General features: G+C 39.3%; 2 protein-coding genes across 7 annotated transcripts in view; both read right to left on the reverse strand.

Annotated features, from left to right (window-relative positions):
- Nucleotides 1-13,078, reverse strand: part of LOC137373693 (alpha-1-antiproteinase-like) — a 269,343-nt gene extending 256,265 nt beyond the window's left edge. Inside the window, exon 1 of the mRNA XM_068038881.1 lies at nt 13,073-13,078. The gene's annotated coding sequence lies outside the window, so the exon portion shown is untranslated. The remainder of the gene's footprint in view (nt 1-13,072) is intronic.
- mis18bp1 (MIS18 binding protein 1) overlaps nt 1-15,382 on the reverse strand; it is a 106,439-nt gene that overhangs the window by 17,193 nt on the left and 73,864 nt on the right. For all 6 annotated transcript variants that reach the window (XM_068038877.1, XM_068038871.1, XM_068038872.1 and 3 more), the window contains 3 exons: nt 12,239-12,402; nt 12,047-12,143; nt 6,312-7,791 (listed from right to left, as the gene is read on the reverse strand). In XM_068038877.1, the coding sequence (XP_067894978.1) occupies nt 6,312-7,791; nt 12,047-12,143; nt 12,239-12,402 (1,741 nt within the window). The remainder of the gene's footprint in view (nt 1-6,311; nt 7,792-12,046; nt 12,144-12,238; nt 12,403-15,382) is intronic.

Here is a 15,382-nt window from a genome sequence, read left to right on the forward strand (position 1 = left end):
TCAAGGAGAACCAGCACAGATTTTTAAATGACAGATTATGCTTGACCAATCTAAATGCATTTTTTGATGAAGTAACAGAGATGTTTGATGAAGGGAACACAATGGATGTTGTCAATATCAATTTTAAGAAAGCATTTAACAAAGTACCACATAAAAGGCTGGTCAACAAAATTCAGGCTCATCGGAGGGCCAGTGTCAGCTTGGATAAAAACATTGGCTTAAGGACAGAAATCAGCAAATCATGGTGAATGGTTGTTTTTCAGAATGTAGGAAGGTATACAGTGGCATTTCCCAAGATTTAGTGCTAGGACAACTGCTTTTTTAAAATATATGTTCCAATAGCCAAGCCATTTATACGGAGAAAATTTTTTACATTTACCAATGATACCAAACAATGAGGATGATGCAAATTAACATCAATAGGACATAGATAGGCTAGCAGAATGAGCAGACAAGTAGCAGATAGAATTTAATACAGAGAAATTTGAGGTGACGCATTTTGGCAGAAGGGATAGGGAAAGGTAATATAGACTTAATAGCACAGTTCTAAAGTGAGCAGGGACAGAGGGACCTGGGGTTCATGGCCACAGATCCTTGAACATGGCAGGACATATTGAGAAAGCAATTAGCAAAGCATATGAGATATTGGGCCTCATAAATAGAGGTATTGAGTTCAAAAGCAGGAAGGTAAATGCTGAAACTTTAATAAAACTCTGTTTAGGTCACAACTAGGAGTAAAAACAAGAAATGCTGGAACCACTCAGCAGGCCTGGCAGCATCCGTGGAAAGAGAAGCAGAGTTAACGTTTCAGGTCAGTGACCCTTCTTCGGAACTGAGAAATATTAAAAATGTCACAGGTTATAAGCAAGTGAGGTGGGGGTGGGGCAAGAGATAACAAAGGAGAAGGTGTAGATTGGACAAGGCCACATAGCTGACCAAAAAGTCATGGAGCAAAGGCAAACAATATGTTAATGGTGTGTTGAAAGACAAAGCATTAGTACAGATTAGGTGTTAACGGATTGAATATTGAACAGCAGCAAGTGCAAACATGAAAAAAAACAGTGGGTAAGCAAACTGAACAAACTAAGATGAAATGAAATAAATGCAAAAAAAAAAAGGGTTGTGAAAAATATAAAAAAGAAAAAACTAAAAATGAAAGTAAAATGGGATGCTGTCATGCTCTGAAATTATTGAACTCAATGTTCAGTTCGGCAGGCTGTAGTGTGCCTAATCGGTAGATGAGATGCTGTTCCTCGAGCTTGCGTTGATGTTCACATATGTCGGAGCCGGAGACAGTCACTGAGGAAGGAGATGTGACTGTGAAACCGAGTTTTGGTAGGAGTATTGTGTTCAGTTCCAGTCATCACAATTTAGGAAGGATGTGAAGCTCATTGACAGGGTGCAGAAGAGATTTACCAAAATGGGTCCAGGGATGAGGGATTTTAGCTACAAAGTTAGGTTGGAGAGTTGGGGTTGTTGTCCTTGGAGCAAAGGAGATTGAGGGGAGATTTGATAGAGGTGTACAAAATTATGATAGGTTTACATAAGATACACAAAGAAAAGCTGTTCCCATTAGCTGATGATACAAGGATGAAGGGACACAGATTTAAGGTCTTGGTAAGAGATATAGGGGGGGTGGGTGCTGTGAGCAAAAATTTCTTAAGCAGCAAGCAGTAATGACCTGGAACTCGCTGTCTACAAGGGTAATGGAAGTACAGATGACTGATGCTTTAGAGATTGCAAGGGCACCAGGGAACTTACAGGGCTACAGGGATACAGCAAGGGAATGGGACTGTCTGGACTGTGCCACAGAGAGCTGGCATGAACTTGATGGTCATTATAGCACAGAAGGAGGCTGTTCGGCCTATGACTTTACCCCTCCGAGACCCCCCCCCTCTCCTCTCGTCATGCCTCCTTCTCAGGTACTCTGCCCTCCCAAATCCCTACCCCAACCTTCAGTATTCCTCTCCCTTCCTATTCCACTGATGCCGTCCCAGCCTGATTCTCTCTTAGATAAACCTACAGCCTCCCTCTATGTCTCTCTTGGCATTCTCTGAAGGGTCCATCAAAATCAGTAGCAACCCCAAATATCCCATCCTTGTCTCACTGAACTTCCCAATCAGCATGCCCACTGGGGACAAATCTTCCCAACTCACCCCTCTCACTGCTGACCCTTTGGACTCTGCCAGTTGTATCAGCACTCACTGCCGCTCACGGCATCTCGTTCCAGAATGTCTGTTGACTTGCCATCCACGAACTTATTGTGGATAATTGCCTAGACACCAAGGCTTTGACGAAAACCTGGCCAAGGAGTGACAACACCTGCTCCCTAAATGAAACCTCCCCACCTGGCTATACTTTCCACCACTTCCCTGCCAATACTGTCGCAGTGGCAGTGTGGCTCTTCACCAAATCACACCTTGGTCTGCCCACCATCCCCCCACCCTATTCCTCTGGCACTTACTTCTCCTTTGAGCATCTCACCTTGTTCCACCCCTTTCGCCTCTCATTCGAAATCCTTGTTTGCTACCTCACACTCAAGTACCATAATAATTTTCACTGCTTTCCTTCCTCAGCCTCTGTACTGAGCGACTTTTCATCCTTGGTGATTTCAACTTCCATCTCAATTCATCATGATCTCTCTCCAGAATTTCATCCTGAATGATCATTCTGGAATGCAAAGATAACCCCCAGCTTCTTTTCTCTACTGCCAACCATCTTCTTCAAACCCTCTCCTCTCTCCTCCACCCTCACTTCCAACAATAAGTCTGAGGAGACCATGGACTTCTTAGTCACTAAGACTGAGACCATCTGATAGCTGGCTCTGTCACTTCCATCCCTTCCCCTAGCCCACTGGGCCAAACATCCTCAAGATCTCTCCCGCCACAGACCTGAACTCTCATCTTTTTCTAGTGTCTCTATCTCCCCTTTCCAAGTCCACAAGACCCACCGCCTACTCTCCCAACCCTATTCCCCCAAAACTGATTAATTAATTAATTAATTAAAAAGAGCTATGGACCAGGTGGTCTATTGTATTTAGCTTCCAAATAGCCCTTGTAAGAGCAGGATAAATAAATCTTTCATAGGAAAAAAAATGACGGAATGCATTAAACTAAGAATGTTTTGAGGAGGTCCCCAACATGGCGGAATGGATATTATTTACGCCAACTTCTCAAAACATCTGATAAGGTTCCACACAAGAGATTATTAGCAAAAATGAAAGCACGTGGAACTGGAGGCTACCTTGCAAAGCAAGGAAACTGTTTGCAAGTTAGGAGACAGAGACTAGGCATAAAGGTAATGTGCTCTGATTAGCAGATGTGTTCCCCAGGGATCTGTACTGGGGCCTCAGCTTTTCACCATGATATATCAATGAGTTGGATGAAGGAACTGAGTTGTATGTACAAATTTGCAGATGACACTTGAGTTAGGAATGTTGGCCTTTATCTCAAGGGAGCGGGAATATAAAAAGGGATGAAGTTATGCTTCAGTTATACAGAGCCTTGATTAGACTCCACTTCAGTACTGCATTCAGTTCTGGACACTGCACTTTCAGAAGGAATATATTGACCATGGAAACAGTATCATTCACCAGAATTATACCAGAGCTTAAAGTATTAAATTATGATGACAGATTGCATAAACTTGGCTTGTATTCATTTGAATTTAGAAGGCCTAATCCAGCTGCTTAAAATGATAAATGAATTTGATAGATAGAGAAACTATTTTGGAAATATCTGAAAAGATATGATCTAATCCTTGAAGATATGTGGGCTACATTCTTGTTGACTGCAAAAATCTGGCTAAATAATTTGATAGCATGTTATTCTTATTTGCACTTTCCCTACCTTATGAGTGAATCTATTGAGACTCTGTGGGGTAGTGTAAAGTCTGTTTCTTTGATGGTCTGCCTGCTGCTTCAACATCTTGAATCAACAGTGGAATCAGTGGCCAATGAGTGATTTAGCAAAGCAGTGATTGCACCATGTACCTGGTGGTTCTCAGCCACATTGGATGTACCTGTACCACTTATAGATGTCATCCAGATTCCCTGGCTATGGTCCACAGGGAAGTGTGCAGGATGAACTCAGCTAAAGTTTGAAACCTAGGAGCTTTGGGAGATTGTAATTAACTACTCAACCCTGAGTACAGAGATTTCCAGAGCTGAAAATCAGATCTTGGGACTCCATGATTTTAAGAGCATCAAACAAAAATTGTACAGTTCAGAAGATATTGGCTAGCTTTAGATGACCTACTGTTATCCTATTTCCTTTTCCAAATCTCCTGTTGAGAGGTTAATGATCTGATAAGTAATATTCAAGAGCAGAACTGTCAATGAAGGAAATCACTGCACAGATCCCATGGTGGTGAGGTGAACAATGATTACTTATCTTACATGCATGCCACAATTTCCACTAATTGAACAACAGGACTCAGAAATTAGTCCTTGCTATACACTCCATTCCCATGCCACTGATTTAAATGGTTACGGTAACCTAGCGGTTATGGCAATGGACTACAAATCCAGAGGTGACGAGTTCAAATCCCACCATGGCAAATTGAATGATTTAAATCTGATCATTTGCGAACAATCTCCAGATAAAATAACCAGAAAAGCTCCCTGATTAGTCTTAAAAACACAACTAGTTCACAGATGTCCTTCAGAATATGTGAACTGTCGCCCTCACCTGGTCTTTTCCAAAATGTAGCTCTTAAATGAATGCCATCAAGGAAACTAGTGGTGGGCAATAAATGCAGTCTTGCCAGTGTTGTCCACTTCTACAGAATGAATAAGAAAAAGAAAAACTTCCATTCCCCTTCCATGGAAACCTTTGGCACTCTAGGTTCAAATTACAACATGTAATTCTGTCTCCATAACCTACCCTTCTCTACCGAAATGCTTTTGCACACTTTTCTCACCTTCTAGACTCAATCGAATATCCTCCTTACTGACCTTTCATCCTCCATAAACTTCAACTTGTTCAAAGTCAGCTGGCTGTATACTGCATTTATTTCTACTCGTCCATCAACCCTGTTCTTGCTGAACTACACTGGTTCTATGCCCTCAATACATTGAATTTAAATCCTTTCACAGCCACGTCCCACCCTAAGCCTGCAGTCTCCTCCAGCCTTGCAACTCTTCTTACACCGGTTAGCTATCCAACATTGGCCTTTTGTGTACCCTGCCCTCCCTTTGCATTGCTGGCAATATCTTCAGCCACCTGTGCCCCAATCTTCAGAAATCTCATACTAACCCTCAAGGCTTTTTAACTTTAAAATCCTCTCAAAACCACTACTTCAACCAAGCCACCTCTCCTACACCTCACAATAGCTTGACATTTGTTTTATTCATCTCCGTTTGTTCTCCACTATTAATAGTTTGGAAACATTAATCTAGAATAACGGTAGTATGTAAACACAAGTTAGTGTCCTGTTTGGCATGGACTAAAAAGCCCCAATAGATTTAAAGCATCCATACTATGTTGTGCTTTCAACCAAGGCAATTATAAAAAAGTATACAGTCTTTCATGGGATGCGGGCATCTCGAGCAAGGCCAGCATTTGTTGCCCATCCCTAACTGCCTTTGACAAGTGAGTGGCTTGCTAGGCTATTTCAGAGGCAACCACATTGTTGTGGGTCTGGAGTCACATGTAGGCCACACCAGGCAAGGACAGCAAACTTCCTTCCCTAAAGGACATTAGTGAACCAGATGGTGTTTTTACAGCAATTGATGATAGTTTCATGGCACCATTACTGAGACTAGCTTTTAATTCCAGATTTTTCTTGTTTAATCGAACTTAAATTTCACCTGCTGCCATGGTGGGATTTGAACTAGTCATCAAGGCATTAGCCTGGGCCTCTGGACTACTAGTTCAGTGACATTACCTTACATTACATCACATCACTGTCTCCCCATAAAATCAATACGGTTAGTGAACCTCTTAGGGCTATTCAAACACAGTTTGCATACATCATATTAATTAAAGCAAATGTAAGGATATTTAATGAATAACTGAAAAATTTCAAATTGGAAGAAGTACGAAGAGATTATTTGTCTAAGTATCTGTGACACTGGTACCATAAAAATCTTTGTTTCCAAAAATTAGGGGAGTACATTTACCACGACAAACACTTTATCCCAGTCTTGGAAAAAAAAAACTGACGTTAAAGGTGTATATGCTCAATAGAGTAAGTTATTAGTATAAATTACGACCAAGAAATTGGTTTAGAAAACATATGCTAAACAATTCGCAGCGTACAAAGGAAGACAATAAAGTTCAGGCTTCCTTAAACCCTTTAAGTGTTCTTACCTGTGCAGACAACATAGTTCTTCCTTAGTCCAGAGTTCTGCTTCAGTATCAATAGAATGCAAAGATGTAGATTGTCTTGCTTCTTTTTTCTGACCAGACCTAGAATATGATTCAGGGTTGAAGTCTGTAACTAACGTTTTCCGAGGCACAGTCTTTTTATTTGAAGATTTTGTTGAATATTTTCGTTTTTCTTTTACAATAACTTCAGTCCCATTTGTTTCAGTCTCTGAAACATCTGTAACAGATGACAAGAACCTATTAAATTGATTCTTGGGTTTTCTTCGTGAAGAGTGTTGGTTACACTCTGTTACACTGCTTCCAACCTTAAAGTGACTTAATTCTGCTTCATTTATTGCATGTTCCAGAGATGTCTGAACTTTGACATTTACTTTAGAAGAGCATTTCAGCCCACTTGTAGTCACCTCAGTATAGCCTATACACAATTCCTCCTTCGATTTGCCTGTTTTAGGATGGAAGGAAGTCTGAGGCTTTTGAACACTAGTGGTTTTCTGTTTCCCAGAGCAACAGAGGTTATTTAAACTAAGCTCCTCCGTACTGTTTTCTCTGATTTCCGTGTAGGTTGGAATAGAGTTGGATGATGTGAATACCTCAGACAAAATACAATCTTTATTAATCATTGAAGGGGTTTGTTTAAGTTGGACAGAAGACTCTTCAGACTGTGGCTCTGTGACACTAGCACAGTTAATATTGTCTGTCGTTGAAATACTTTTCTTATTTATTGGTGTTTGGTTTTGTTTATTGACACACCGTTTGTAGTTCATACTTCTCATTTTCCTTTTAATGTTAATCTTGATATTCTCACTGGTCGCCGAACTCTCATCTTCTGACTGACTCAATGCAATAGATTTTTTGATTGATTTTGAACAATGATTCACTTTTGTGGGTCTACTTTTAGGCTTACTTTCAAAAATATCGTCACTTGTATCTTCCATTTCAGATGAATTACTCATTTCTGCCACAGCCATATTTCTTCCTTCGCTCCTGTTGTTTTCAACATTATCCAATGACTCAATTGATTTTATTGTCCCATTATTTAATTTGTAAGAGTCATGAAGTTTCACTTCCATGGGTTCCCTATTAGACTTGCTTTCAAAAATGTCACAGTCACTTGTATCTTCTACTTCAGATGAATTACCCATATTTACAGTGGCCAAAGTCCTTCCTTTATTGCTGTTTATATGGACATTGTGTAACTCGCTTAATTTTACTGTTTTGTTCCATAATGCATCAGCATCACGTATTGGGGTCACAACAACAGTTGGGTTTAGGCTACCATACCTTCTGTTAATTGATATTTTTGTTTTAGTATTCAGAATATTTTCGTCTGTGCTTGAAGCAGTCTGTCCTGACAACTGTTTGCGTGACTGTTCTCTCGTGAGATATTTCACTGATTGGTCTTTGGATTTTTCACGTGCCTTTTTTCCCTCATTGGAATCTCTCTCCATCTTCAGAACTGGATCTATGAAAAGACATATGCTAAAATATACCTGGAGATCTGGTATTCAAATAAAGTGAATATTTACTGTAAAGGATAGATTAGTTACTTTAAGGCATATCAGTCAGCATTCCATGAGAAATCTACTATAATAGTAAAATGCAATGAGAATTTTGGACAAATGACACTTTTATTCTACTTGTCACCATATACCTTCCTGGAAACCATACTAGCTTTCCCTGAAAAATTGTTTGAACATGTGGAAAAGAAGTGCGCCAACCGGTGGATAAAATGGATTTCTGTGGTGTTTGACGCCTCTCAGAAATGCACAACTGCAGATTATGCCTTGAATTTATAAAAGGGCAAAATGTACAACCTTTAATTTCCATTTGCTTATTAAGGTTGTCCATCATCAGGGTGTAATGGGGATGGTAACTAATTCAATTATTGGAGAGCTTAAAGCAAAAGCTTGATTTACCTGCTCTACCATATTTATAAATACTTGGGAGGCCATTCAGACAGGAGATTCTGACAAAACAATCTTATAAGAAATCTTGCATCTGGAACTGAAGGCAGCAAGTACTCACAGCGATGCCCATGGACACTCATTTGGGAGCGCTTCAAAAAAAAAAAATGTGGACATTGAGCTTCATCTAAAGCAAAGCAGCTTTGGTTGGAAGGAAGGAAAATCAGGTTGATTCTTATATAGGCACATGCTCTGATCTTCCCTACTTTCTGATATTTGCTGCACCCAGGTGATCCTACGTGCCTCGGTGGACTCCAGGAAAATTTCCCCAAAAATTAAGTCAAAGCCATCCACTACTGTAGTAAAGTGTTCTGAAAGACTCTTCCACCAATAATAGACACAATTAAGTTTATCAAGATGTCCTTTAGCCAATGTTTCACGAAAAAATAATTAAATTCTAATGCAGGTGATAAACAGGGAAGAGTCAGTGGCAAAAACAATGGGTATATTCAGAAAATGCTTAATTAACACACGGAAATGTGAAACTTAAACATCATGATGTCAACAGCATCAAGATGATTTAGTATCTCCCCCAATTTGTGACCTCAGATCTTACATGGACAATATGGAAAGAAGAGATGTCACAATTATTTCTGAAATGGCAACTAAGTAGCAATGTGGAAATAACAGCCAAGGACTCAAAGCTGATTGATGAATGCATCCAGATTCTAGGTACTAAGATGATGATGATGCCAAGTTCTTAACTAGCAGATGGACTATTTCTTAATTGTCATGTACTTCTGATTCCACCACACTTGAATGAAGTTCTTCATTAAAATCTACTGCTTACTCCTGCTTTCATTATTGTAATGAGAAACAAATACAGGAAAAAGTACTGGGAGGTGAACAACATAGTCTTCTTACAGGTAACAGACAAGATGCCAGGAGTTCACAATGGGAGAAGGACATGGATACATAAGGTGATCTAATTGAGGTGTTTAGGTAATCAAATGAGTTTGAAGGGTAGATAGGGTGAAACTATTTCCTCTGGTGGGGGAGCCTAGAATAAGAAAGCATAACTTTAAAATTAGACAGGCCATTCATGACGTCAGGAAGTACTTCTTCACAAAAAGGGTAGCGGTAATATGGAACTCTTACTCCCAAAAAGCTGTTGAGACTAGATCAATGGAAAACTTAAAAACTAAGATTGATAGATTTTTATAAGGCAAGGGTATTAAGAGCTACAGAACCCAAGTTAAGATACAGATCAGTCATTAATTGAATGGTGGAACAGGCAGAGCTCGCTGAATGGCCTATTTCTGTTCCTAAAAAGGGAGGCATAAAGCATAACATCTAGAAAACCCAACAAGTACATGAGACATGGACTGAGTTAAGTGGATCCAAATGTCGATATCATGTGCATCCATGGGGACATACGTAAAGATTAAATGAATGTTCCATTAATATGCATATATACAACAGATACTTGGTAGTCCCACTTATGATTTAGCTCCCAACTGGGCAACAGCAAGAGTAGCCATTTCTAAACCTCCAGGTATTTGAAGTTCAAACAAGTCAAATTAGCCAAGAAGAAATATAGGCCAGGAGCTTCTTGAAAAGTTTTGAGGTAACAACAGCACAACTTTGTTTTTTTGCCAAGGAAATTTGCAGGAAACATAGTTACTTGATATGCGCCCCTTCTGAGGTATGTCTGCCAAAACCTGCTGCCACTCATTTACATAGTTTCACCCCCATGCAAAAGACTAGATCATGAGTTTCCTGGATTACTTGGATCATGCAAGATGTTTATCATGATTTTTGAGTTTTTCCTCACTAAGACCTGCACTATACTTAATCAAAATGCTTTCAGTCTTAGTGCACCTGAAACTTTTTTGTTGGCATTTTTTGAAAGCTAAGCAGCTAGAATAGCCTTCCCAATTGGCACAGCCTTGTGTTGCATAATGATGGAAGAAAAGGATTAGCAGAGCCAAGCAGTTGAGAATGAGGTGTCACGGAAGAAGAAAGCAGCTCACTCTATTACCCCTATTGCCAGCTCTCTACTTGCACTCAGTTTAAACCCTTTTTTACTTTATTGGTATAGCAAATGAACCCTACAGGAATTTCTGCCTACGTGAGATCCAGGAAAGCCAGGAACATAAAAGCAAATTGAACCCGTTGCTTGGGTTTCATGGAAAGGGTTGTTTTGCATGCCACATATGCCCCACAGGTGATATGTTGGACCAATGAAAGGAGAAATCAGAGAAGCATATTATTACCTATTCAATGGACAGATGCTGAATGAAGTTGAACAGAGATACCTCTGACTGCAAATATATAATTCCTTGATAAGGTGCAGACAAAGACAGTGTACAAAAGTAGAAGGGGAGAGAACTGCAGTAAGTTTTCATAGTAATGGTTAGACAACAGTTACTGCATGCAGTTTTGGGCCTCCTTCTATTGAATGGACATTAAAGCATAGCAGGAGTTTCACTAGAATAACTAAGATTTCGCATCATTTGTGTTATGAGGAGAATTGAGATACTTAGACTACCTTCTAGTGTCTAAGAGGGCATTTAATTGGGGTTCGTAAAGTTATAAAGGGCTTTTGTAGAATAAATAGGAAGAGGGTATTTTCTCAGGTTGGTGAGCCAGTTACAAGGAGTCATCGATTTAAAATAATTAACAAAGAGAGGAGTTACAAGAAATTTCTTTATCTGCAATTGTTAGAGCCTGGAATGCATTGTCATGGGGTGTAGTTAATGCCAAGATCAATCAATCTTTTAGGGAAACAGGTGATGAATATTTAAAGCAGAGGAAAATAGAGGGATGTTAGAAGGCAGCAAGTGGGATTTATTCTGACTTTCTCGAGGAGAGAGCCGTCACATTTACCCTGTGCCAAATAGCCTTCTGTGCTGTAAACCTCTACGGTTTTATTTTTCTTTCTGAATTAAAACCCAGAAATCAAGTGTACTTTAGGAGGCACACTAAAAACAATATCTCAGCACCTAGGAGGCAACAAGGAAGGCCATGTTTGAACTCTGGAATTTAAATAATGATAAAGTTAAAAACAGCTGATTTCATTCATTATTAATTTGGCAAGTAAAATTTGTTGAGTACCTTACAAAAGGAATGCGCCAAAAAAAAAAATTAATTTAAAAGGCAAGGAGAAGGAGCGTAAATACAGAGCAAGACACCAAGTCAATTATCTTAAGGAGGATTCATCCTATGGATATTTCGATTACATGGATTTACATAGTCTTGTTTTACAGAAATAGACCATTTGGTCCAATCTGACCTTATGCTCAATAGGATCCAGCTCCCATGCCTCTTTATCGAACCCCATCAGCATATGCTTCTATTTCTTTCTCCCTCATGTACTTATCTACCTTCCCCTTGAATGCTTCTATGCAATTTGTCTGGTAAGTTGGGCTCAGTCACATTGGTATCCTTTAACCATTGATTTACAGAGCATATTTAAGGATATTGTTGTAAATGTCATATTATTAACGTGGCCTGGATTTTGTGGTCAGCAGCAAAGTGACAACACTCGCCGCTGATCTCAATGAAAGCAGCCCACAAAGATCTAGCAATCTCTGTTGCGTGGATTTCAATACTTCTGATGTTAACTTCATTTCAGTGACAGCAGTTTCACAGTTATTATGATGGCGAACACTGACAGTTTCGACGTCATCACAACTGCAGAATCCAGACCAGTAGACCGTAAATATAAAATCTACTGAAAACATAGGGAAATATGAAAACTGAAAAGTAGCATGTATTACAGAAATATTTACAGAAATTATGCTTTCTTACTTCTATTTTGTCTTTTATTCAGGCCTTTTTTGGATGTTCTTCGTTTTTTCAGTTGACTTGAGGTCCTCAAAGAACTTTCATTTCTGGCATTCATTTTCTATATTTTTTATGTAATAAAAACAATCAAAAATAAAGTTACTTCACTATAATAAATGGAACAATAAATACTTAAGATGAAAGTATTATACTCACGAAGGTATTCTGAGCGCTGGAATTCAAGTAATTGGTTCCACCCTCAATGACAGTAACATTCAGAGTATTGTCAACAACTAATCGCTGTCCCCGCCAATACTCCATTGGTGTTTTAATGCAACGGCCACTACGGCTGGTTAGTGTGCCTCTTTGTATTGATGTTTCTGTGGAAATTTTAATTTCTACTTTAAAAAAGTCATGAAAGCCATTGAAATACAGTCTGAAATAACAAAATTAATGGATGTTAACATAGAATTAAACACAAGGAAATTAAAAAGTAAATTCTTTACACAATTAACAAATTAAAAAGCAAGCAATTTTCTGAAATTACCAAGACTTAAATTCTGGGTCAGTTATTAAACTGCTAAATTGATAAACCAGCAGCCACTTTCTTGGATTAAAAAAAAATTGTTGTTGTACTTTGCTCACATTTTCCGTATGAAACCAGATAAGTTAATTGTCAAGAAAAGCAAAGCCTTAATAGAATTTAATGGTTGTTATAAATTTATTTAATCTGCTCAATTATCAGTCAGCCTCAGATATATTTACCTGAAGTACACTTGTGCATAAACTACAACCACATACTCCCAACGCTATCTTTTGGTTGGGCTACAAGAAATTTAGGAATGAGAAACGGTCATAATGTCAATGTTGTCCTTTTTTCAGGGCCGTAGACCATATTAATCTGCCATCTACCCTGGCAACAGACTCTCACCTCTCTACTCCCTACTGCATCAGGAAAGTGAGATAGTCTGAAAACTATCAGAGGTAACTTTATACATGGGTCTCAAAAATAGACACACACACACAGTTTAGTAATAGTATCACAACCTTCAATAGTTTCATGCACCTATTCTTTTTCCTTCAAGGAAGATATATTTATTGAACAGCTCACAAACATACGAACTAGGAGCAGAAGTAGGCCATTCAGCCCCTCTAGGCTACTTCGCCATTCAATAGGATCATGGCTGATCTGTTTGTATCTCGAATTCCATACTCCTATCTACCCCCGATAATCTTTGATTCCTTTGCCTAAGAATCTATCTACCTCGTCCTTAAAATTATTCAATGACCCTACCTCCACCACCTTCTGAGGCAGAGAGTTCCAAAGTCGCACAACCCTCAGAGAAAAGATTTCTCCTCATCTCTGTCCTAAAAGGGCAACCCCTAATTTGAAAACAGTGCCCCCCAGTTCTGGGCTCCCCGACAAGAGGAAACATCCTTTCCACATCCACCTTGTCAAGAGCATTCAGGATCGATATACTTCAATTAAGTCTCTCCTCACTCTTCCAAACTCCAGTGAAAACAAGCTCAGTCTGTCCAACCTTTCTTCATAAGACAACCTGCTCATTCCAGGTACCAATCCAGTAAACCTCCTCTCAACTGCCTCCCAATGCATTCACATCCTTCCTTAAATAAGGAGACCAAAACTGCACACAGTATTCGAGATGTGGTCTCACCAATGCCCTGTATAACTGAAGCATAACATCCTTACTTTTATTTTCAATTCCTCTCGTAATAAAGGATAACATTCCATTAGCCTTCTTTATTACTTGCTGTACCTGCATACCAACTTTTTATGACTCATGCACTAGAACACCTAGATCCCTCTGCACCTCAGAGTTCTGTAGTCGTTCTCAGTTTAAGAAATACTCTATTTTTTTTTTATTCTTCCTGCTAAAGTGAACAACTTCACATTTTCCCACATTATACTCCATCTGCAAGATTTTTGCTCACTCAACTTATCTATATCGGTCTGCCACCTCCTTATGTTCTCTTCACAACATACTTTCCTACCTATCTTTGTGTCATCTGCAAATTTAGCTACCATGCCATTGCTCCCTTCATCTAAGTTATTGATATAAATTGTAAAAAGTTGAGGCCCCAGCACAGACCCCTGCTGGACTCCACTCGTCACATCCAGCCAATCAGAAAAGGACCCATTTATGCATACTCTCTGTTTTCTGCCAGCCAGCCAATCTTCTATCCATGCTATTATGTTACCCCCTACACCATGAGCTCCTACTCTGCGCAATAACGTTTTATGTGGCACCTTGTCAAATGCCTTTTGGAAATCCAAGTACAGAACGTCAAAGGGCTCCCATTTATCCACGGCACATGTTATTTGTTCAAAGAACTCCGATAAGTTGGTTAAACATGATCTCCCTGTCACAAAACCATCCTGACTATTCCCGATTACCTTGAGTTTTACTAAGTTTCCAGCTATAGGCTACTTAAGGATCGATTCTAACACCTTATCTATCCACGACAGAAGTCAAGCTAACTGGCCTATAGTTACCCGTTTCCTGCCTCCCCTGCTTCTTAAATAGAGGGGTTATATTTGCTTTTTTCCAGTCTGATGGAACCTTTCCAGAATCTAGCGAATTTTGAAAAATTAACACCAACACATCTACTACCTCATTTGCCACCTCTTTTAAGACCCTAGGATGAAGCCCATCAGGACCTGGGGACTTGTCAGCCCGCAGCTCCATCAGTTTGGTCAGTACTGCTTCTCTGATTGTAATTTCTCCAAGTTCCTCTCTCCTCATGATTTACAGTTATTACTGGAATGTTTGGTGTATCCTCTATAGTGAAGACAGAAGCAAAATATTTGTTCATTTCATCCTCCATTTCCTTATTAACTAAACTCCCCATTCTCACTCTGTCGAGGACCAACACTCACTTTATTTACTCTTTTCCTTTTTAAATACCTGTAGAAACTCTTGCTATCCGTCTTTACATTTCTAGCTAGCTTCCTCTCGTACTTAAATTTCTTTCTCCTGATTAACCTTTTAGTGATTCTCTGCCATTCTTTATATTCTGACCTGCCACTCATCTTTGCTTAATTCTATGCCTTTTCCTTAAGTTTAATGCTTTCTTTAACTTTTTCAGTTAACCACGGATAGTGGGTCCTGCCCTTAGAATTTTACTGAGTATTCTGAAATATGCCTTTGAATGTCTGCCACTGCTTCTCTATTGATCTATTCCTAGACTAGTAACCCAGTTTACTTCAGCTAGCTCAACTGTCATGCCCACATAGTTGCCCTTATTTAAATTTAAAATATTGGTCTTAGATCCACTCTTCTCTCTTTCAAACTGGTTGTAAAATTCAATCATATTGTGGTCGCTGCTACCTAGAGGTAC

The sequence above is a fragment of the Heterodontus francisci genome, chromosome 9 (assembly GCF_036365525.1).
Source record: "Heterodontus francisci isolate sHetFra1 chromosome 9, sHetFra1.hap1, whole genome shotgun sequence".
NCBI classification, from domain to species: domain Eukaryota; kingdom Metazoa; phylum Chordata; class Chondrichthyes; order Heterodontiformes; family Heterodontidae; genus Heterodontus; species Heterodontus francisci.